Source organism: Anguilla anguilla, chromosome 12, assembly GCF_013347855.1.
Source record: "Anguilla anguilla isolate fAngAng1 chromosome 12, fAngAng1.pri, whole genome shotgun sequence".
NCBI lineage: Eukaryota > Metazoa > Chordata > Actinopteri > Anguilliformes > Anguillidae > Anguilla > Anguilla anguilla.
The window spans coordinates 23,183,281-23,207,521 of record NC_049212.1 but is presented as its reverse complement, the minus strand read 5'-3'; the positions used below and the strand labels follow the sequence as shown (position 1 = coordinate 23,207,521).

Sequence of the window (24,241 nt, the reverse complement as noted above, 5' to 3'; positions counted from 1 at the left end):
GTGCACTTTAACCACATGGGAATTATTTGATTATAAATCTAAAATTGTGGAGTACATAGCCAAATCAAGAAATAAATATATTTATTTGTCCCAAACATTAGGGAGCTCACTGTTCATCATAGGAGCATATCAATACGTAGTGGCAGGGAATATCCAATTCACCTAACTAGGCTCACCAATTTCCCACAGTAGAGAATACCCACCATTGTTTAAGGCCAGAACTTGATTTTTTAAAAACGTCTGAATAGATTGTCTTAAGCCTTTCCACATGACCTACTTTCTTCTTCTAGTGTGGTACCCAGAACTGCATGTAATGCTGTGCACACAAAACTGGTGTCTAACACGAAGGCATTGTATAGCATAAATCTATCCTCCTTTGATTGAATTATACTCAATATTTTTGCTATACATATTTCATGATCATATTGGCATTTCTTACAGCAGCACAACACCTAGATCCTGATACATTTGGAGAACTACTAATTCCAGTTCTTATCCAGATAGAAAACATTCTGCTCCCATAAAGTTATCCTGTTTTAAATTATTTCCCATAGTTATATACAGCCTGTCATTTAGGCCAGCCCACATCTGATTTGTTCTTCTTCTTTTTTTACCTTCCAGACTATGTCACCAGGTTTTGTGCCATTTTCAAATTATACAATTTAATTTAAAATCCTTATCCAGATCATTTATATAAGAAAGGAAATGCAGAGGTCCAACAGAGGTCTATAATTTGCATACAGCCCATTCTTTAACGTTTAACGTTGATGGATTGCAAGAAACCGCGGGCCTTTTAAAAAAAGAAACAAAAAACACATTCTGCTAAATATGTCAGACAATGTTGCACATCTAGTAGATTCGATAGCAGATCTTAAAACCATATTAGGTAGCCGGCTGTGATGTTTATCAGGCCACCTTAAGACCTTAAAACGCTAATTACATTATCCGGAAGAGAGTAGTAGCAACTACCTGGTTCTGTGTAGCTACAATTCTGAAGTGGACGATGCCTTTCTCGGTGGGACACGAATAATGGGGGCAGGGTCACTGCTAAGCCACAAACCATGACAATGCAGACTGGGACGCTCGTGATTTCTTGGACCATGCACTAAAGGAAATTAATTCGGTTAAAACATTATGTCGGGCCCATGAATTTCAGTTTCGTTTTGGAGTGAACCTTGCGTGGAGTAAGAGAACACAAGTTGCGGTGCTCGTCAACCTATTAGCTAACAAACAAACTATGGCGATTGCACATGTAGCTACTGAGTATGTTTTCTCAGACTTTCTACTTAAAGAACCAACAGATACGAAGTACAAAGGAGTGCGATTGGAACTCGCGGTGGATAAAATCGTCACTTGTATCGCAGTTGGTCTTCCCTTGTTACTCATCTCTCTTGCCTTTGCTCAGGAAATTTCCGTAGGTAAGTATTACCTAGGTAGCAAATGTTAGGTGCTGGTAGGATACTTTAGCTAGCCACCACAATAGTTGCATAAAGCATTATTTATCTCCACGTTAGTTTAGCTAGTAATCAGCTATTAAGCTGATGGTGTTTGTTCCGTTTTATTTGTTTAGAACTCTTCGATATGTGGTAGGATCATTGCTACAACGTTTAACCAGGTATATATTATTTGGTCAGGTTTGTTATTTTGCTCTTAGCGTTGTGCTGCCATAATTAGGCCTATCAAAATAGTGTACGCTGTACACATGAGATTCTTGTTTGCCATGTGGCCATGTTCCACAAATCTTCCAGAGACAGTCCAATTCCCTGGAATAGTTTTTGTGTCGTAGTTCGATTCCATGTTCATCCTGGTAAGTCTGTTTCAGTCAATGTCTCAGCATTTCAGTCAATTATCTGGATCCCTATAGATGTCGGGATACTCGGTGGTATTTATTCGATTGCATACAGAGACAGAAAAACATCAGTGATTCATTGATAGAAAATACCACCTTCATCCTACATACTGTCTCACATCTCTAAGTTGAAACTTTTCCTAACCTCTATTTTTATATATTTGGGACAATTATACTGCCCTACAAAGCCTAACTGCAGTAAGTACGCAAAGGGTAAAACTGTTTAAAGTGTTTTAACTGTCCAGCCGTCGTGGTTTTTGGGCATACAAATTAGGCTACCTCATGAATACATGTACAATTAGTGCAATATCACTTATATGCCTATAACCCATTTGGCTGGCCAGTTAAAACACTTTAAAGCCATTTTTCTCAGTTTTCCTCTTTGCGTGCAGTTAGGCTTTGTATGGCAGTATAGCTTGGCAGTGGGTAACACTGTCACCTCAGAGCAAGAAGGTCCTGAGTTTGAATCCTGGCCTGGTACTTTCTGTGTGGAGTTTGCATGTTCTCCCCATGTCCATGTGGGTTATCTCCGGCTACTTTGGGTTTCTTCCCACTGTCCAAAGACATGTAGGTAGGCTAATTGGGTACTCTAAATTGTCCATAGGTATGAGTGAGTGCGCCCTGCAGTAGATTGGCGACCTGTCCAGGGTGTATTCTTGCCTCTTGCCCAATTAATGCTGGGATAGGCTCCAGCACCCTCCATGACCCTGACCAGAATAAGTGGGTATAGATGATGGATGGATGGATTGCTTGACTGTGTTCATTTTTTTTCTCAGTTATTTAATTTGTAGTTGGATGCAGCTTGTGCAGAAGTGTCATAGCATCATTGTGTCATAGCATTTTTTCATAGCATCTTGACTTAACCATAGTCACAGGTTCAGTTCCTAAGTGAAGGACTACCATTATAGTGTTGACCAAGGTACTTGGCCCAGAATTGAAGTTAAACACCAGTTATATATATATAAATATGCATGCATATACATATGGGGAAATGTATGTTGCCCTGGACAGTAGTGCCTGGTAAGTATATAAATACTGAAATTATTGGGTTGGACATAATTCTTAGCCATTTGTCTGCTCAATAGGTTCTCAGTGGAGTAGTGGTGGTATGGTGTAGTGTACAGCGCTCCAGACACTTCATCTGTCACAATTTTAACATGCTTGTTCTGTCAGTCACTGATTCATCAAGAGATTAATCAAGAAAAGGATTGTGCTTTGTAGGAAAATACTGTATTCATTTTTGGATTTTTGGACAATATTTGTTGTATAGGGCCCACAGCTTCTGCAATCGATATATATTTTGCTCAAGGTTTGTAAATGAAGTTGCTTAGTTAAATATGCAATTTGGTTTAACATTGTAACTTGGTGTCATGCTTCAGAAGAAGTGTCGCACTATAGCATAGTTACTATGGTGAAAACAACATAAATACATTCAAACAACTGAAAGAGAAGCACTGCCTGGGTCTAGGAGTGACAGCTGCTCATTGGTAAGACAGGTAGACAAATGCTGAACCGCAGTCCTTGAAGAAGAAACTGCCTGTGGAAAGTGAATAAACTTTAAAAAGATGCGTTGGACTGTTTCATTGTCTTGTTCTAGGCCATTTAATTTAAGGCTTTTTATTCATTTGTTTCACCTGGAGACAGAGTGCCTTGGCCTTTTTTCTTAGTACCGCACTTTTTTATTCACTTTCCAGAGGCGGTTTCTTCTTCAAGGACTGTTGTTCAGCATAAATACATATTGTAAAGCTATTGTTTAGATATACTCCTATACCCCGGCAATTCATTTCTGTCCCCTGTAAGGGACATTGGTCTCTGGCCTTAATCTCAAGAACCATATGGCTATTCTAATGTGCTGGAATGGACACTATAGGGGTAGTTTAATAAATACATTTTAAAAAATAGAAAATAGTTTGATTAACACTTTTTGTCATCCAAGACACTTGAATTTTGTTAAAAAATTAAAATACTTTGACTTGTTTTGTTGGGTCTCAGAAGGTTAACACATACAAGGCTTCGTCTTAAATTCTTTCCTTAGTTCATGATAATAACATCAGTTACATCATAACATTAGTTACTTTACTTTATTGTCTATGGTGGAATTTGTTTTTTTTCTACATTACAAATAAAAAAATAACCTTGAAATTTTGCCTAACCTTAAAGTTTTGACCTAATCATTTTTGCCACTTTGTGTCCATCTGCAGTCACCCAGTGCACATAATTGACCTCAATCTTTGCCTTCCAAATAGCTTTATTTTTTCTTTGTATCATGGAAAGTGTGTATGAGAAAACACCCTTGTTTATAAGAATGCCTATCCAGCAATAAATACTATAATGCAAGACCACAGTTGAATTAATACCGCATAAATTCAATTTGAGAGGTTATAAGACGGCAGCTCCAGTATTGTGTCATATTTGCATCAGCAGAACATCATGTGGCTCTGTGGTCCAGCATAAGACCTACTGTAGTGACATCCCGTGATACTTTGTAATTTATCTCCGTATGTGGCAAAGGAGTGTGTTCCCACGCTGCACCAGCGTATCTTGGAGGTCTAAAAATTCTGTCCTCTAAGTTGCATTTCATTTTCTTGTCATCTTTCTGCTAATGTGTAACTTCATTTTTGTTGAAGTCCTTGTGCTACTATTATTCTCAGTTCTTCTCCTGGAGGACCGTAAGAGGAACTGGCTTTCCTTTCAGCTGTAAGCTGTACTTACTTATATGCTTACAACAATGCTTGCAAAAGTACAGTATGATTGTTTTCTGGGCTTCTTGGAAAGTCTATCTCTCTCGTAAACGTTTCTCATAGCTCTCATAACTGAGTAGGAAAGCCCTGGTGTATCAGAATAGGCCTTTTTATCCTGTGTGTCACCATTCTTTGCCAGTCTCATGCATACCCCCACAGGCCTACTGTCCCTAAACTCAGACCTTCCCGATTCTCTCCAGGCACTCAGATCAGCTGCTTCGCTCCCACTAACTTCTCCTGGCGTCAGGCGGCCTACGTGGACTCCTACTGCTGGGCTGCTGTGCAGAAAAGCCACCTGTTAGACGATGAGAACAGCCGCGTGCCCCTCTGGCTGCATAAGGTAGGCCTGATGGATAGATTTTGTCTTGCACTTCCATCTGTTTTTCCACCTCTTTTCAGTCTGTCTTTACATGTACGTTTTCATTTACTGATATTTTATGTTATGCAAGTGCATTTATAATCAGAAGCACAGACAGCAGGTAATAGCACAAATGTACACACAGCACTTACCAGCAGATTATTTAAAGCCCCAGCTAAGTCTCAACAGTAAAAGTATAATTAAATGTTAACAAATAAAGACAATTAAATGTAATTCTCTCCTCTAAAACAAAAAAAGTGTGTGGAAGCTTTAAACAGAACCTTGTTCACCCATCAGGTTATGCTCCCCTTGCAAATATGGTTACTTTTTTGGAAATTCCACCCCACCCAATTATGGGGCAGCTGGTGCAGCAGCTGTTCTGTGAAGGCATGCGATGTTATCTGTTGGCCCTCTGCCTAAACCTTCATATCTGACTAAATGAAGCCTCTGGACAGCCCCAGCGTATCATCAGTATTATAGAGATATTCCAGGTTGGTTAGAGCAGATTTTATTCCACAGAAGACAGGTACATTCCTAGACAAGATATCAGATGGAAATTACAAGCGTGGTTCCTGTGCTCAGTGTAATATCGCCTTTAAGTGTAGTTTCTTCAGTCATCCGCATACGGGTAAAAAGATTAACATAAAAGGGGGGGTGATCATGTTGTATGTCTTGCAATTGATCTATTTATTGTAATGTCCCTGTGGGGTAGGATATGCAGAGAAGATTTAAGTGTCCTTTAAAACAAAGGGTCTGTGAGCTCCGGAGTGGTATCCAAATGGGCGATGGCAGAAGCCTGGTGGCTGTTCATTTTACCACACATAACCACCCTGTTTCTAGGGTTAGATATTGGGGCATAGAGAAAATGAACATTCCACATAGGCAGGGCGATATAGACAACATGCTGCTTTGGAGGGAATGCTTTAGGATATTTTTTAATGGACTTTAACCCTGTGTGGACTTAATGAAGAATTTGATATTAGGTTTTTTTTTGTGAGTGGGTTGCATTGACATAAGTGTGTTTGGGTATGTTTTTTTCTGCGAAAGAAGGACTACTTTTGATAACATGGGCTTACTTTATTTTAGACTGTCTGAATGGGGGGGGGGTGTTGGGAGATACCTGTTCATATTTATTCAATCATGTACAAAATTTGGTAGATATATATAGTTACCATGAAGAATACATACTGACGTATGGTTTTGGCACTTCCCTTTAAGTTTAGGTGGGATGAGCGCACCTCAGGCACCTATGAGAGACAGAGGGTGCAAGTTTTAAATTTACAGGTTTCAAAAGTAACCAGTGTTCTGATGGAGGCCGATGTGGTCAAAATGGTAACTGTTCTTATGTCTTAATAAGTACTATTTATTTATTTATTTATGTATTTATTTATTTATTTATTTGTCACAAGTCTTTTCTTTTCCTATTTGTTGTGCGAGTCTTATTTTCCTATTTTATATGTTCTTGTAACCCAGCACCTTGTGGAAGTTTATTAAATTATTTACGTACGTGTATTTTTTCCTACATTAAAATGTCCTGGGAAATCTGCCTGTTGCTGCTGTGCTGTATTTCAGCATTCAGTTTCTTAGATTGCTGAGCAAATATTTGCTTGCCTGAGGTTGAGGGATGGTGAGCAGATTAAACATCCAGAATGGCTCTTTCATACAACTCTTGTACTGGACAGATAATGTGTCTCTCAGTCTGCCAGTTTTTCACTGAAGAAGTGCATTTAGCTTCTGGGTTTTGGAGGAATGTTGAGCCAAGCTTTGGTATTTCCCTGGGAAGTGTATAGGCTACTTGCAGTATCCTTCACAATGTTTGGGACAAAAAAATATATATATTTTCTTGGTTGGGCTCTTTACTCCTCATTTTTAGATCTCGGCAGATTCTCAGCTTTTATTGGAGTGTTTTTATACATTTTGGTTTCAACATGTAGAAATGACTTTTTATACAGAGTGCCCCATTTCTGGGCACTGTAAATGCTTGGTACATATTAATGTTATGTAACTGAAAGTAGTTATGTTTAGTACTTTGTCACATATCCGTTGCATACAATGACTGTTTAAAGTCTGACCCATCACCAGGTGCTGAGTTTTCTCTTGTGATGCTCTGACAGGTCTGTACTGCAGCCCTCTTCAACTCCTGCTTGTATTGAGGTTGCCTTTCTTTTCAGCATATGAAACGTGTTCAGTTGGATTCAGATCAGGTGAATGACTTGGCCATTCAATAATCTGCCAGTTTCTGGCTTTAAAAAACTGCTTTGTTGCTTTAGCAGTTTGTTTGGGATCATTGTCTTTCTATAGGATGATGCTCTGTCCATTGGGTTTTGCGGCATTTGCTGGAACTTGAGCAGATATTTCTGTACCCTTCAGAATGCATTCTGCTGCTGCTATCAATGAAAACAAATGAGCCAGTACCTGTGGCCACCATACATCGTAACACCCCCACCACCATGTTTCACAGATGAGGTGGCATGCTTTAGATCTTGGGCAGTTCCGTTTGACCTCCACACTTTGCTCTTGCCATTGCTCTGATACCAGTGAATCTTGGTCTCATTTGTGTACAAGACCTTTTTCCAGCACTCTATTGGCTCTTTCAGGTACTACTTCTTAGCAAACTATAACCAGGCCCTCCTGTTTTTCAGCTAATTAGTGGTTTGCATCTTGCAGTGTTGCCTCTGTAGTTCTGTTCATGAAGTCTTCTGCAGACTGTAGTCACTGACGCATCCATGCGTGCCTTCTGAAAAGTGTTTGGGGTTTTTCCTTCATTATGGTGAGAATTCTTTGGCCATCAACTGTAGGGGTCGTCCTTGGCAAACCAGGCCCCTTATGCAATTACTGAGCTCACCTGTGCTGTCTTTTTTAATGATGCTACTAACAATTAATTTTAGTACGCCTGTGGTTTGGCCTATGTCTCTTCTTATTTCTCATACTCACTTTCTTGACTTTCATTGGCACAGCTCTGGTTGTTGACAAATGGCAATAACAGACTCCAAAGGCAATCAAAAGCCTAGAGCCAAGATTGTATAATGAAAGCTCTCTTATACCTGCACTAAGGAAGCAACTGAACGCAACTGACTAATCATAAATGCCTGTGAATCCATTTCTCCTAAACATTATGGTGCATAATGGGGGGGTGGGGGGGCTATGTATAAAAGTGCTGTCAGTTCTACATGGTTGAAACCAAAATGGGAAAAAACCCCTTTAATAAAAGAAGCTGAGAATCTTCTCTTTAACCACATTGTTTGATTACAATTCTAAAATTGTGGAGTACAGTTCAAAAGAAAAAGAGAAAAGTGTCTTTGTCGCAAACGGAGGCACTGCCTATTGACTAACTTGTGCTAAGAAGCCAAGGTTGCATGGGAACCATCTGGGCTTTTTTAAGTCAAATTTTTTATGGGATTGCAAGATTTGTTTTATTGCAAATTAGCCTAGGCCTGTATTTCGAGTTCATTTTCACATTGCACCTCAAAGGAGTGTTCATATTGTAAAGTCAGCATTATGTTTTATTGCGTTATTATTGGATTATCTGTATTATTGCCTGTGCTGTAAAGAACAAGGTACAACAGAATTGCAGTTGTAGGGCTTATATTGTTTTCATGCAAGACCTTTCCTCACACCAACACCAGGGATTGACAGAGAACCAAATTCACTGAAGAATAGTAACAAAATGTCACTGAAAACCGGTGAGAATTCTCATTTACATTTCCACCGGCAGGACTCGAGGCAGAATTGAATTTCTTGTCGTCACAGTCTGGTAGTTTTACAGGAATCCAGTGCTGCTGAAAGGAAAACAGATTGAAGTCTGTTCTTTTTTCTTTTCCCAGCAGTCACTGTTATTTTAGGTAGTTTAAATTAATTTGTTGAAGAAACCCAGTTTTATACAGTTTTATATATAACATATTTAAGATGCAGTATGTAAGTTTGAAGAAAAGAGTAAGGGACTATATTTTGAAAAGCACACAAACAAACAAAAAACACTTCACCCTTTCCTCTTAACTCTCCCTCCAAAGCCCTGCCCTCCAGACGTATGCATGAGCGCTGTATGTCATTTGAGGACTGTAGAGAAGACAAGAGCATTGAATAGCATAGGTATAGCTATAACCATAGCTGGCTAGCTAGCTAGCTACAAGATAGCACTTAAGGTACAGTATGGCTATAACAGTGCGCAAAATACATCAGCTGACTAGCTAATATTTTCTAGCTACATTAGCTACACAGTTCGGGGCAATAACAAATTCCAACATAAATGGAACAAGAAAGATGATTACCTGTCCAGCAGAAATACTGCATGCTAAGTGTCACTTTTGAAGCCCTTCAAGTCACTCGAGTCTTGTCGGTTGCTTAGTTCAATTCCTTTTTGGTCATAATAATTTTTTTGACAGTCTTTCTTTTCTTGGTTTTTTTATCAGTACATGCTGTTGTAGTCAAGCAGAGCTGGGGCTGGTCATTTTGGCAGATTTTTCTCTGCAATTCTTTTTTGTTTTCTAGGCAACCCGCTAGGTATAGCATCATTTCTGCGGTATCTTTGCTTTGACAGCACTGTGAACACGCCAGATAATTGACAGGCAGAGAGCTGTCCTGATTGGCGTTCTTGCAGAAAGCTATTCTGATACAAAGATATAAAAATAAAAAGGGCATTAAAAACCAATATAAAATATAAAAACAGGTGAGTGGATGGGGTTGAGGACGGAGACTTCTTTGATTGTAAACATAGGGCCTCAGCTTAACATTTTGTATAGTATGCATATAAGCAAATGGAGGCTGTGTCAGTCATCCAAGATAAGGTTATTTGCCTAGCCAATAATCTGTGTGTATATTCACTGATACGCTGATACATAGAATGGGCTTACTGCTGTTTGTTTGTGCGTGTGTTTCTGTGCGGATAGCAGTAGACACTCAATAAATAGGCTTGCTTTGTTACATGCGCACATTAAGGATCAGCAGAGTTAATTACTTTCTTTAATCGTTCTTTGTTGTTTGCCTTCAGTAATAAGGGCTGTCTGGCTAGTCTCGTTACAGATGCTATAGAAGAAAAAGTAACTTGTACTTGAATCATTACAATTTTGATACAAAGGGAATAAGAAATAACCACTTGAAGCCTTACTTGTGTCTCTGTGCCTGTTCATGAAACATGATGCAGTTGATTGTGTGCTTAATGGATGCCTTTTCCTGAGCAGCTGACAACCCACATTTTACATTTTATCCTGCTGTGCAGGTGGGCTGAACACCTTTCTCAACACACCCACTATTTAAACCTGAAACCTTTGTGTTACAGTCCTTTTTTACCACCACTCTACAATGCACCTTAATTCTCTCTCATAACTATCTTCTATGCTCTTGGTATCATGTTTTAAATCAGATTATATCAATAACCGGTATACTATCGGAAAGAATACAAGAATGGAAGAGTGAAAGGGCTGTCGAGTGGTGTACCGGAGTTGTGATCTGGTTTCTGTTTTGAGAGTTTGAATTTTGCATGGGGTGCTGCCATCCTTTGGGAAATTAGTTAAATAAGCATACGCTATTTGTGTAATATTAAGACAACAAAGAAATATTTTGTCACAAATTATAGTGAAATATTTGAACATGGCACACAGGCTGAGAACTTCATCTTCAGTGTCTACTCTAGACCCTGAGTGATATCTTTTCACTCAAATTGCACGTATTTTGTGCACCTCGACTCTTCACATTAAAGAACTAGTGTCGGTTAAACAAACCATCTTACCCTCAACGTATACCCTTATAATTTTCTGTTTTTTTCACTTCAGTACCAGCAGGGGTCACTAGAGAGCCTGGCAAGTGAACTGAGAACACATGAATGAAGCACACAGCATTGCTGTTTTCTCCGGAGTGTGCTCTCTGAGACTTGCTTTGCTCAGAATTCTAAAAGCTGTATGCTGTGCTTGTTTGTCCAAGCATGTGGTTATTTTCTGACTGCGGTGAGAGTCCTGGTATAAACGGAATCTTTCAGTAAATAGCATATATCAAAAGGAACAGCTGAGCCTTTTATGAATTCTCTTCAGTGGATTCAGTAAGAGCATCCCAAAATGCGCTTCCTGCCAGAACCATGATGAGTAATACGACGGTGTCCTTCTAGTCCCTCCTTGTGCATGAGTGCTACTGTAGCTCATACCCGCCCCCCCCTTACCATCCCCCATCATCATCTTTCATTTAGAATTTTCTAATATGTTAAGGATTGCATACATTTAGTAGCATTAATCAGTTTTTTTTTTTTTTGCTCAAGCAGGAAGTACAAGCAAACGTTTTTAAAAATCTTTGAAGTGTTTTTATTTTTTTTGTACATGGCTATGGAAATTTAAACAATTCATTGAAATTGCTATGATGAAAATTATGTGATCCACAATCTTTTAAGCATACATGCACACGCACTCCCAAACAAACCTTGGTTTCCTTGTCAACTTCATAACTGGGTACAGGAGTCAAATCAGACCCATTGTGACATCACTGATGAGTAGCTGATGGACAAAGCTCTTTAAAACCAAGAGTATACTGTGGCTTTTGTATTGTAATTTATGTTACTTTGTGGTTGATTCCAGAGTAAATTCTCCCTAGTGGATGTTTGTTTCTCCTGACCATATGCTGATTCAAAAATTAAAACTGCGTGTTCACCTTGAGACACTCAGCAGACATAAAGAGGACTGCGTTACAGAACATGAAGTTCATTTGATAGGACTGAATGTGGCAGTGATTGGTACTTCAAATGTACTTCACTAACTAATACTCACTAATGCAAACTAAATAATGTAATTCAGTCTAGTGAACAGAATGTTTCACTAATGGATTTCACCATTTCATGGCTAGCTTTATGCTCTCTAATCGAGCAGATAAATAGAATTTCAATTGTAGCAGCAGTGCTTTTATAATCCAGTGAAATAAATATTTTATAAATTTTTTTTTTGTTTGGTGCTCAGTGTACATGTTACTGTATAAGCCACATGCAGCATTACACATGCCAGCCTGTTTGCTTAATTATTTTATTCATGAAATGAGTTTCTCTGTTCTATCAGTACTTTTTGTCTGTTGCCAGAAAGGGCTTTCTTTTGGACCTCTTATGTACTCCACCCATATTTTCAGGACCTACTGCACTGAGGATATATTTTACTTCAGGACTTGGTTTGGTTTATGAGGACAGAGAGGCACAGTGTTTACGTGTAAAAAGTATTAGTCTTCAGTCATTCCTTCAATGGGGGGTGTTTTTAGTTAAACTGATGTTATGGCCCAAATAGGCTTGTTAATCAGAACTGACTGCATATGGGGGTACGAATATCATAGGGTCCCATGTTAGTGGTCACAGTGTCACAGTGATTGAGCCATTTGGAACATCTACCGATAAGGAAGTCGTGGCTATGATCCAGAGGAGAATTAGCTTGGGGTTTTTTTTTTTGTACACAGTGTGTGCAGAATTCCACAGAGAAAGATAATGTAGATCTGGACATGGTCATCTCAAAGCGCAATAGTGGGCAGATGGACAGGATATTAAGGTTAAGTTTAAATAAATAATCATTCAGGAAAATCCCCATAGCTCTAATAATCATTGAACATATAACATTTGTATTATGTCAATTTGCATAATATTTATTTATTTATTTATTTATTTAATGTTTATTTGATAGGGACAGATACATTTAAACATAGATTATTGTCAAACAATATCAAATGCAATGTATCACAGAATTTATAGCATATGCTAATTTCCGATGCTTGTCCCTAGAAAGGCTTTTCAAACACACACACATACAGCACAAAATCATATAATCCTAAAATACATACATTAAACAACTAGAGCATTATTATATACATTAAAATTGAGTAAAGATATCATAACATTTGATGAAAACCTAGCAATTCATAAGCACATATGATTACACGACTGAGTGCATTTTAAAAATTGCTTCAGTTTATACTTAAAATGCTCAAAATTATGGTCAGTTTTAAACATATATAACAACTGAAGTTCAGAGACTGTTCTTTATGAAATGGTCTGCTAATACCCTAGTTCAGCAGTCTTGGTCACTGAAGCTCCTGCCAAATTTTCTCCAACAAACAGCCCTCTGTCCAAGTCACTGAGATCTTTTCTTCTAACCATGATAGCCAAAATGATTGTATTCAACTGTGAGCATGCTTGGATGTTAATTGCTTTAACACCTACTTTGTATTCCTCATTTATTCAAACTTTTCCTTTGTTTTGGCAGTTACCTTTATATGTGCTTGTGTGTATATGTCTGGTTTCTATGGTAAGTTTTTTGCCAGGGAGCCCTGGTGTTCCTGATATGGAAAATTTTGGAGCCCACAGCGAAATGGAGAAGAGCAAACTACATTTGCAATTTCTGTTTTTTTCCCTATGACAAGGTTTTCAAAACGGTCCCTTTTTAAAACACCGTGTGCAGTGCTCACATTATCAGTGCATTGCAGCAAGTTCCCATAATCTTTCTTTGCAGTTCTGAAAAAGATTTACTCCTCTCGTGTACAAGCTTTTGTTTTCATCCACAAGCTCATTTCTTTTGTGGCTCATAGCACCTTTTACAAGACTGTGTAAAAAGTCCACACAAGTAATGAATTGAACATCCAAAGAGTTGAGCATGGAACAGGTCCAAATCTCCTTTCACACCAGTGCCCCTAAATTAAAGTGTAATTTGTATTTTTTTTTAAATGTAGGAGCAATTGTGACCATTTTTCTTGCAGTGTAAAAAGAAATAATAATAAAAGTGTATGTTACATTTATATGTAAATGAATGATGGCAATGGTTTCATTGTTCATTGTTTTTATAAGCTTGGAAATATGTTTGGCAAGAAAAGTTCTAATAGGAACACTGCATGTGGCAATGTGAGCGAGAAGCACCTTTAAATCCCTGCAGCCTCTGTACCTTCTGAGCTGGTTTTCACAGATGCAGGCCTGATTGTATATAAGCTCCAGATCTGGTTGATGCCTGAAAACATTGTTGACACTATATTGTTCCTATAGGCCAGCTGTAAGTATGGAATGGTCTGTCAGGCTCCTGCTGTCTGTGTGAACTTGCTGTGCATGAGGCATACTCCAATGCAATGACTGTGCAGCTCTGGCAACACTGTGAAAGAGGCCGCATAATTGTCCACCCTCTCCTAAAATGGCAGTGATGAGATGTGCCTACAAATGCAATGGGACTTTCCAGTATTGGATAAAGACAAAAAATCCATGTTATGAATTGGTTTAAAAAAAAAAAAAAAGAATAATAATAATAGTAATAAAATAACACTGTAAACCTGTCCCTGTTTTTAAACCTCTGTTTCTTCAGTTCTTCCCTTACATCCTCCTGCTCGTGGCGATCCTGATGTACATCCCCTCCCTGTTCTGGCGTTTCACAGCAGCGCCTCATCTCTTCTCCGACCTCGCATTCATCATGGGAGAGTTCGACCGCACGTACAACCGGGCCATCAAACTAGCCGCCATTGACCCCCAGAGGTAACATGGCCAAATCATAGTGCCTGATCAGATTTCAGCACGTAGCAGAAGTCTAATCTTCTGTGAGCTGTCTGTCAAGTACCTATACTGGTGTAATAATGGAAATGGATAAAAGCACACATGACTCATAGGCAGCCTGACGTACAGGGTGGTAATTTTTAAAAATTAGTTTTATTATTTAATTTTTCAAAATTATAGTCAAAACTATGTTAAATAGCTCCGCAGTTGTGCTGCTGGGTAGCTCACTACGTAAAAGCACCGCTTGCGACATACGTGAGCACCAGGGTCTCACCTGCCTGCCTCTACCTACTTTACCTAAGGCATATAGAGAAGGGATTCAGCTGATGGAGATAGCTTTGTTCATTGCTCAAGTGACCTGTGTCAGCTGTCTTGGCTTGCTTTATGTGGGCACACATGATTGGGTCTCCTCTGCCCTGTTCACCGTGTACACGGCTTGGGGCTATGGTGTGAAAAGAAGCAGCTGTGTGACAGCACTTTTTCAGAGGAGAAGCGCAAGCTATCTTCCAATTACAAATCTGTCTGGGGTTGGAAATTCCAATTAAAAAATTTAAAAAATAGCTCTGCAAGTTCTGTTTTGCTATTTTGATATGTTTTTGGGAGATACTGTTTGTTAAAAATAGGAGGTGTTCTCAATAAGGGCTTAGCTAAAACATGTTCCTGCAGGGCTGATTCACAGACAGTAAGAGGACATTAATATTCAGAGATCTTTACTCAAGTGAGAGTCTTGGAGCTTCAAAATCCTATTGCTGTGAGGGAACAGTACCTGTTCATTATGTTCCCGTCAGAGAAAAAAATGATTGCTTGAAATATGGCCTTTGTGTGTGTTGAGTGTGCCTCCATTGATGAATAGGTGTTTTATAGGGATGTAACAGCTGTAGTTTTACTGTCATCTCGACCTTCATCCTTAACAATTCTCTGTGGAAGTCTATATTTAATTGTGCTCACTATCTTCTAATATCCTGTCATTGGCACAAGTTTTGTGTGCACTTCAGGTAAGACAACAATAAGCATTAAAATGCAGCTTAGAGTCCTAAATCTCTACCTCATTCTCCCACTGCCTCATACTTGAGTGACAGTAAAATGATTCCCAACTGGTCCAATTAAGCATATATTTCAGATTAATAGGATGCTGTCAAATCAGAACAGATAATGAGGGCATAAAGTCAGGGGCTCAGTGTTCACATACTCGGGAACCATTTCATCCCTGTTTCTTGTCAGCAGCAGTGCTGGGGATCTCACGGAAACATGCTTCAGGTACCCTATAGTGGAGCAGTACCTCAAGACCAAGAGACACTCCAAGAGCCTCGTGATGAAGTACCTCTTCTGCAGAGTGCTGACTCTGGTCATTCTGCTGTTGGCCTGCCTCTACCTAGGCTATTACATCAACCTGGCGTCCATCACGGACGAGTTCAGCTGCAACATCCGCACTGGCATCCTGAAAAATGACAGCACCATCCCCAATGCCCTGCAGTGCAAGCTGGTGGCCGTGGGCGTCTTCCAGCTTCTTAGCTACATCAACCTGATCATCTACATCCTGCTGGCCCCGGTGATCGTGTATGCTACTTTTGCGCCCCTGCTGCAAGGCCCAGATTTCCTCAAGCCCTATGAAATGCTGCCCAACTCCTGCGTGCTGGACTTGGGTGGGCGCTTCTATGACGACCTTAGCATATACCTGCTCTTCTTGCATGAGAACCTTAGCGAGCTCAAGTCCTACAAGTGCCTGAAAGTGCTTGAGTTGCTGACGGAGAGAGGTGGGGGGGTGGAGACCTTCGACATGATGGGCCTACTCAGCACCCTCGGCCAGGTGAAGACGGATGCTGTGGACGGGAAGGTTCAGAAGGGCAATGGCCTGGCAGCCAAGCCGGATCATGACCGCAATGGCACTGAGATGAAAGGTGAGATGATCATCATTATCAGAATCTTTGCCGCACATATACTAAGTGTTCACCTGTACTAAGGCAGGGGTTGACACTAATGGTTCAAAGGCTCTTTCCCTTCGGGCAACTAGAGCATGTATGCTGCTTGCTTACTTGCCCAAAAATAAAACTGAACGGCAAAAATAAAACTGAACGGCACCATATAAAAAAGTTTCAGGTTACTTAGTTTTCAGTTTTACACAGTTTATTGAATGGGCCTAAATGGTGGTAGCATTTAAACATCTATTATACCATTTATAATACAATGGGTTATTTCTACTTTTAATTGATTGTGAAGAATTTCCATGGAATAAGGTCATGAATAGGTGAACAGGATTTAAATTCATATCAAATAAGAAACGGTACATCACAAAGTACATTAAATGACCTGTATCTAAAAACAGTATTAAGCATATGTGGTAGTGTTCTGATATCAGCAGCTGGTGATCGTGTCCTTGCGTTTCAGACTTTAGGCAGTGTTTGTGCAGAATGATATGCAAAAAATAAATAAAATGAGATTTGTGTATTCTGTTCATCAAAAGTACAAATGAAAGCGCACACCAGAATCGGAAAGTGTTGTTGCTTGGCCGGCAGCCGGCACTCGGCATTTGTGGAAATGCAATATGCAATATTGCACTGGATGCGATCTTTTAAATAAGTTATTGTTATTGTTATTCCCCTTGAATGGAATTGCTTAGCATTGAGTCATTTAGTGGCATTAAATCATATCTTTCACTTGTCAGTGTGCCCTGGAAATTCCCTGGGTGCAGAAATCCTTCTTTCCAAGTCTTCACAAATTTTCGCCTGCGTCCTGCAACTTTGTATTTGCGTTTGGATATACACATAGCACTTGTGGCAGTGGGTACTTTATTGCTCTTGCCAGGCACCTTGCCTGCGTCGGAGGTTCTGAAAATTCATCTTGTGATCTTGACATCCGGGATGGGGCGGGGGCAAATTGTGGCACCCCGTGGAGCTGGTTGAACAGTCAAAATGTGACATAACGTGGGTAGTGTAGAGCTGGAAGTTCTCTCGCAAGCACATTTAACGCTGTAGTTGTACTGTCCATACAAAGAAGTACACACCTTCTCTGCTTTCGGCTGCAGCAGAGTGGTGTAAACATGAAATGGCATCTCATAAGCAAATTTAAATTTCGGAGAGGAAAACTGGAGGAAAAGCACTTGTTCAATTAGGCAACTACAGAGTAAAGCCCACTTCTGGGGTTATTTTTTTTTTTTGCGCAATCAGTGACTTTGAAATGAAGGAACACATCTAAGGAAGTGCCATTTCTCATTTTAAAATGACTCATGGTTTAGACAATTAAAATGCAGTATGGGCTCAGCAATTTTTTGAGTTTGTTATCTGCTGCCTGGAGGAGAATTACTTCAGGGTGTTTGCTCAGCACATCGTTTTTGCTGTTTTAATCCAAAGGTTTCTCCTGTGATGAAATGTGAACTAATCCTCTCCCCATACATTTCCATTTGAGCCTTGCAGGAAAATCAGCAGCAGAAGCTAGCAAAACGGATGAGACAATGTTTTACTTCTGTTGTGCCCAATAATGTGCCTGGCCTGAGATTATGCAAATTTTCATTTCAACCAATCATTTAATCTGATTTCACAAATTAGTTCCCAGACAGCGGTATGGATAGGTAGAAACTGGACAGTGTTCTTTAGTTGGGCCTGGTAATGCACATTAATACATTCATTCACAACCACTACACTAAAGAGTCGGAAAAATTGTGAGAAACTGGGAATACATTTCTAACATCCGTCTGCTCTATTAAACACAGCTGGTGATAAACTGGTCAATAGAACTCCTGTTTCCAGCATCCAGCAACATATCAAAATTTGTTTGCAAAATCAAAATTTTTTGACAGATCCTCACGACAACATTGAAATTGACTTTCACATTCCACGAGACCTGCTTAAATGCATAAAGGGTTGTCCTGCATGGCTCCAGTATATTGTTTTGTCAACGTAATGGTTTCTGCTAATGAATGTCTACTTTCTGCTTTGTGAAATTTGTGGTGGTGATGGTAAGTTTAGCTTACAGCATAGATTTTACAAATGAGAACTAACTATGAATTCTCCCTGTGCTGATAATGCATGAAATGATAGAAATTCTAAGATGAAAAGGTATGTTGGTGTGTAACACCTTACGACTTAATGTAAGATGTTACCAATATACCTTTTCATCTTAAAATGTCTAGCATTATTATCATTTCTATCATTTATCTGTGTTGTTAAATTGTAATTAATTTTGGTAATTATTGAGTAACTCCAATGTAGGTACCATCATGGCACAGTAGTTAGCAGTATACTTAATTAAATGTGAATCATTTAAAATATTTTATTTACACTCATGGGCCATGTCTTCATGATACACAACAAATAAACCTTGCCTGTTAATTCCACAATGTGTCTTCATATAAGGAATGATTTCATTTTAGCAGGTGAGATGTATCACAGCTGCACTTGTTTCACATGTGTAATTAAGAATTACTCTTACTGTACCTACGTTGAAGTTACTGAGTGAGAACCTCTTGTTACTGGATTACTTACAATTTAACTACACAGGCATTGCAGAAACTTCATGTGAGGTGTTACCAACATATTTCACATTTGTGTTTTCAAGAATAAAATCCAAATTGACTGCTACACCAAATGATAAAACTGCTCTCTGGGCTCAGTCTGTTATCATTGGTCCAGAGTTGATTCACCTATAAATGCACAATGGTGTGAAAGCACCTTAGAATATCCCAGATACATTACTGAATCCCAGATTCAATATTCTCTCAACTCTCCAAGAGAACTTTATTGAATATTGAAATTAGTCAACCCAAAATTGATCTTTTTTTAATTACGACAGCCATAATTCATTTTTCAGTACTTACACCTGAATAGATAGTGTGACCTTGTTCATGTCATCCATAGAGTAGATCAAATGACACCCACCATCGTCTTTCATTCCTCATGGGTCCTTGAAAACCTCAAAAGTTCTTAATTTTGAATGTGGAAGATCCAAGGATGCGAAAATACTTTGATGTTTTTAAAGAGTGATTCAACATGCCTTTTTTCCATATAGATAGCCTGTACAACAAAACTAATAGGAATTCAGAGATATCAGATTTGTTTTCCAAAACACAATATCTCACTCATAAACTGGTTATGCTTTGAGTCTGGAATTTCTCTGTGCATTAACTTTCTATATTTACTAATTTCCATTGTGAACTCATTAACGTTAATTAATTTAAAAATGGATATCAGAATTAATTCATAAAGAAAAATGAACAAAACAAATACAGCGCACCTTCATTAGAGACCAGGTGACTAGTGTTCCGCCATTGAAATTATTAGGGGAACAGTACATGCATGTGGTCAATTACGCCATCAAGCACTAATGAGATAAAAGCTTGTCAGCACAAGGAAGTATTGTGATGCAATTAAACGGATGTGTCAAAATGAATCATTGATGCATCAGAAAGATCTAGAAAACCTATTAGAGAATTAGTGCATGCAATATCAATGTGGTTCACTGCACACTGATGAATATAATTTGTTTTGTACAACATGCGGTTTGTTGTTTGGCCATACCCTGAAGGCAACAATAGATCAGCATTTCAAAACTCAGAAACATTAATAAAAATAAAAAACGGGATTTGCAGCCGGAAACAATAGAACCGTGGAGCTTTGAGCACCCACATTTTTTAATATACATGTATGTCACAGGCATTTATCAGGGCTACTATTTTCTTTGTTCAATGATGCTGTGAATAACAAACCACAAACCCCTCTTTTGATTAATTGTGAGTTGCCTTTGGAAGGGCATTGCAGTCTATATTTTGCAAACCAATCGCACAATACCCAGTCAGTTAACAGGAATAAGGCATCCAAAGGCAAGTGTCTTCAGTGGCCTTCACTTGCATTTTCTTTCCACAGTGCAGTTCAGCATATTAACTACCATAAACCAAAAGTGCATTGTCTGTCCTTTTTGATTAATGCACCACATTAGAATGATTGTTTAACAATGGCCTTTTAGTTTACGGAGGAGGGAATGGTTGTAAAGTCAACCATGTAAAGTCAGAACATTTGAACATTACATAACTTCTGTGTATTAAAAAGTTTTAATGTGTGTATATTGTTTTAAATATATAAATTATCTGTAATTGTGGTTTTTATTTTAAATAGCATTTTTGCAGCCTCCCAGTGATGAGGTTCCTCTCACTTTTGTACACTTAAATGTCTGAATTTCCTCTGAGTTGAATTTTAAATGTCTCTGTTGTTATCGTCTTTAAATGTCTTGCAACATCTATCATTATCATGTGAGTGTACTCAAAGGTTTAATTTCTGTTTCATCAAAATCATTCCACACTTGCGTACACTGACATATTTTTTTTAAATTATTATTGCTGTTTTTTAAAACCCAAACTTCAATTCCAATTTCGAATTATTTTGGAAGTTATTGCAAGAATATGGTTCATAGGAACTAAAAGCTGTCCATCCTAGATCTGATCGGTTTCTTGGAATGTTTGGTATATACATTTGGTATATGGACAGATTTTAGGAATACTCTTTTCACAGATCTATAGAGAGTCTGTGCTTTACTTGAGTAACTAGTCTTTTTATGTTGAATACATTTTTGTCAATTTTCTTGGATAGCTGGAGGGTATGTCAATTTTTTAGTTAACCAGGCTCTGCTTCAGACTTAGGATGTAATTGAATTATTGATAGTCTAGCTAAGTAGGCCTGCATGATGGAGAGTTCAATGAGGACCTGTTTATCTAAATTACATTTGTCTAAATTGTGTGGTTACAGGGTTCACATTGCAGCAATCCGTAGAATGCATATGCAAAATGGTACTCACGTGATACTCATAATTTTGTAATTTGATGCTTGTCCTCTGATCAATATGTTTGTTTCTTTCTCTCTAATTAGATAATTTTTAGTCTCAAAAACTCTGAATGTCAAGTTGTCAACGACAAAATATTGATTTCTTTATTTTTTTGGCGATCATAGATTAAATGTACCTTGATTAAATATTCTGATGTGCTCCTAGCATGTGAATTATCTCCAGCTTGATCAATTTTTGCTTCCATGTTCTGAATCTTATTTAGTGGGGTCTAGTGGGACAACAGATGGCTGTGTTCTCGTTTTATATGAGTCTCCCCGAACCATTGCATGTTTCCCCTTATATGCAAAAAGCTAAAAGCAAAGCACCCAGTCATCAAATAAAGACACCGTCATAACAAAATAGTACATCAGTGATCCTTCTTGCGTCATCTCTGTAAGTTTATCACACCGGGTTAACCTTTGTATCTGGCTGGGTGCTGACCCATAGGTATCAAGATCTTTAGTAAGCACCCCACCACCAAAGGCGCCAACTTGTTCCCCATGACATTGTGAACAATACAAAACATGATTGCATTATATATTATGGAGAACCTAAGGTTAACGTAATGCTAATCCTTTAGGATGTTTTGCAACTGAGCACTCTCTTTTTATAACACCTGACTCCTTATCAGCACAGTAAACAGTCTGTTTTCCTTTGTGAGTCTGATAAGAGGCACACTTCTGTGATCTGCCCTACGCTTGTAAATAATAAAAAGAATCTTGCCTTATCATACCTCTGTTGTCCCCCCCCCCCCCCCCCCCCCCATACGAAAAGCACTTCATTTTTTCAGCAAGCACCTACCCTAAAACAATTTCTGGGGGAAACGCTGAACTTCACATGCATCTGAGGGACTACAAAGCTGATAGGATCTGTGCGTTTTCAGCCCAAATTTCATTAAATTCCCAAAGCCAAGAGTGTTCTTTGATAATGGTAGCATCAAAAGGAAAATCTAAGTAGCACTCAGTGGGAGTGTATGGCTGGCTCTGTGGCTTTCGCACTCAATGTTCAGAATGATTGGACAGTCAAATAAATGTTTCATACAGTAAGAGTGCTGGTTTTTTTTGTTTTTTTTCCTGCAGACATGTCTTCCCCGTTACTGGAAGGAGGGCAGAAGGAGGATGGACAGTGCTGTGACAAGGTTGCATTACGTCAGCGGGTCAGCTAACGGCTGAACGAGAGGCTGTTTGATACAAACGTGATGCGTCTGATCAGACTTCATGAACTTCACATTTTGGAGGAGAATCGTGTGCCCTACAGCAGAACACTGGGAGAGTTTGCCGTGAACCGCCAGTTTCTGTGAATGCATCCTGGCTTTCATTTTTTAACCGGAATTTTTAATTCCGAAAGAACGTTGTATTTACAGATCGAAGTTTCATAAAGGTTTTGGTTCTGAGAATCATATCTGGGACAAAATTCCTTTTTAACAGAAACCTTTTTGCATTTTTCTTTTATTGTTGTGAGCGGTTAATATTTATTGTGGTGTAGAATTTGCACTGTGGCTAGGTGTGTTTTGTGTAGTTTTTCCCCATGCTGTAACATTAGCAAAGCAATTTGCAGCTGAGCTGGCCTGGTGGTGGAAATAATTACAAGAATAAAATTTTAGAGAAATAATGCTGTTGAATTTTTTCCTCCTACACACTGCTACCTTATTAGAGTGATTCAAGGACCTTTGGGTCGATAATGTTGAGATTCAGCTGTCAGATTCAGTTGGTTACGTTTGTTTTCTTGTTTTTAATTAAAATTGTGCCAGTTTGTAGTTTTCACTCTTTGGTCTCATCTGCTGTACTGTCTCACTTTGCAACGGGAACAGCATGTTCTGGAGAGTGCATGTGTGAGGGGAAGGTTGAAAAGAACAAGTAGCTGCTCATGGTTATTTCATGGGGAAATATTTGTTGTTATAAAAACGTATTGTTTGATGTTAGCGTGAAACGTGTTGATGACAAAATGTATGAGAAGGGTTAGGGTAATGTATGGTTCATTCTCCCTCCCTTCACCATCCAAGGTTTTCAGCTTTTTAAGCAATGCAGTGTGTGAATAGTAAATGGAATGTGTTGCATGTAATTTGTTTAGAATGTTCTCTGTAGTTGGCAGTTTTCCTTTTTGATTCACCATACTTTCTGTTTTTGAAAAAAGCATCCATGGCTTGGTTTATTACTTTGAATGGTCAGAACTGTTCTCACAGTTACATGTACTTATCAGTTGAAAGGCATCCAACTTCATTATTGCAATGTACAAGTACTTGTGCTGTTCAAAAGCTTTGTTCTTGTTTTTTCCTGTTTTTCTATGTTGTGCTAAAGTACCCATTTTCTCCCCGATGACACATACGTGCATTGGTTCCTCACTGCTTGCACAAGACTTAATATTGTTCTTGTTCATAATGTTCAGTATGTCTCTGGTGTGGGTTGCTGCAAAGTTTTAAGGATTTATTTAAGAGCAGTACAAACCGGGCAAAATTGTCTTTTCATTTAAAATGCATAGAAAAGGTTAAGTTAAAGTATAGGGGCAAGGATTCTCGGTCCAGTACGAGTCCAGTCTCATAAACCGAGTTACACGATGTGAAGTATTCAGGGTGAAAGTGATGCGCACCTTGATGTCACTGAAACGGGTCTAGTTCTTAGTTTGTCTCCAGACACCTTTATTCAGTAAACTGTCTATAGGTAATGTTTTTTTTGTACAGAATGCAGGATGCCATTTTAATAAACTGCTGAAAACTCTATTTATTATGGTATGTCATTTCATCACATCCTTGAAAGTGTGCTGAGGTTCAATTATTGGTTCTCAGATGAATAAATCTTGTTCTGGAGGACAGAAGAATAAATGTGTTCTATTAGCAGTTCAATTGTTTTGAAATGCGTTTTGTTTATACAGATAATATTTGTATCACTTTTTTATATAGCTGCTGCACTGGTTTGTGCAGCTGTTTTTATACCCACTTGCCCATTAATATTTAAGGCCTTCGTTTCAATGTCATTGCCATTCCAGAAATTCTGATTTGCAAGGTCTGGAAA

General features: G+C 38.7%; 1 protein-coding gene across 1 annotated transcript; it reads left to right on the top strand.

Moving 5' to 3' along the window:
• The first annotated feature begins 783 nt into the window (after positions 1 to 783).
• LOC118210151 (pannexin-1-like) lies at positions 784 to 23,949 on the top strand. The gene is made up of 5 exons (XM_035386089.1): positions 784 to 1,418; positions 4,791 to 4,930; positions 14,242 to 14,408; positions 15,651 to 16,324; positions 22,313 to 23,949. Exons 1-5 carry the CDS (start codon positions 1,238 to 1,240, stop codon positions 22,396 to 22,398), a joined length of 1,248 nt encoding a protein of 415 aa, XP_035241980.1. The 5' UTR covers positions 784 to 1,237; the 3' UTR covers positions 22,399 to 23,949.
• Positions 23,950 to 24,241: the final 292 nt, after the last annotated feature.

What these genes read in the sequence shown, in the direction of transcription:
- LOC118210151 (XM_035386089.1), top strand. Translation starts at nt 1,238, where the DNA reads ATGGCGATTGCACATGTAGCTACTGAGTATGTTTTCTCAGACTTTCTA. An exon ending in TGCTCAGGAAATTTCCGTAG is followed by an intron (nt 1,419 to 4,790) that starts GTAAGTATTACC and finishes GATTCTCTCCAG; the next exon opens with GCACTCAGATCAGCTGCTTC. An exon ending in GCCGCCATTGACCCCCAGAG is followed by an intron (nt 14,409 to 15,650) that starts GTAACATGGCCA and finishes TCTTGTCAGCAG; the next exon opens with CAGTGCTGGGGATCTCACGG.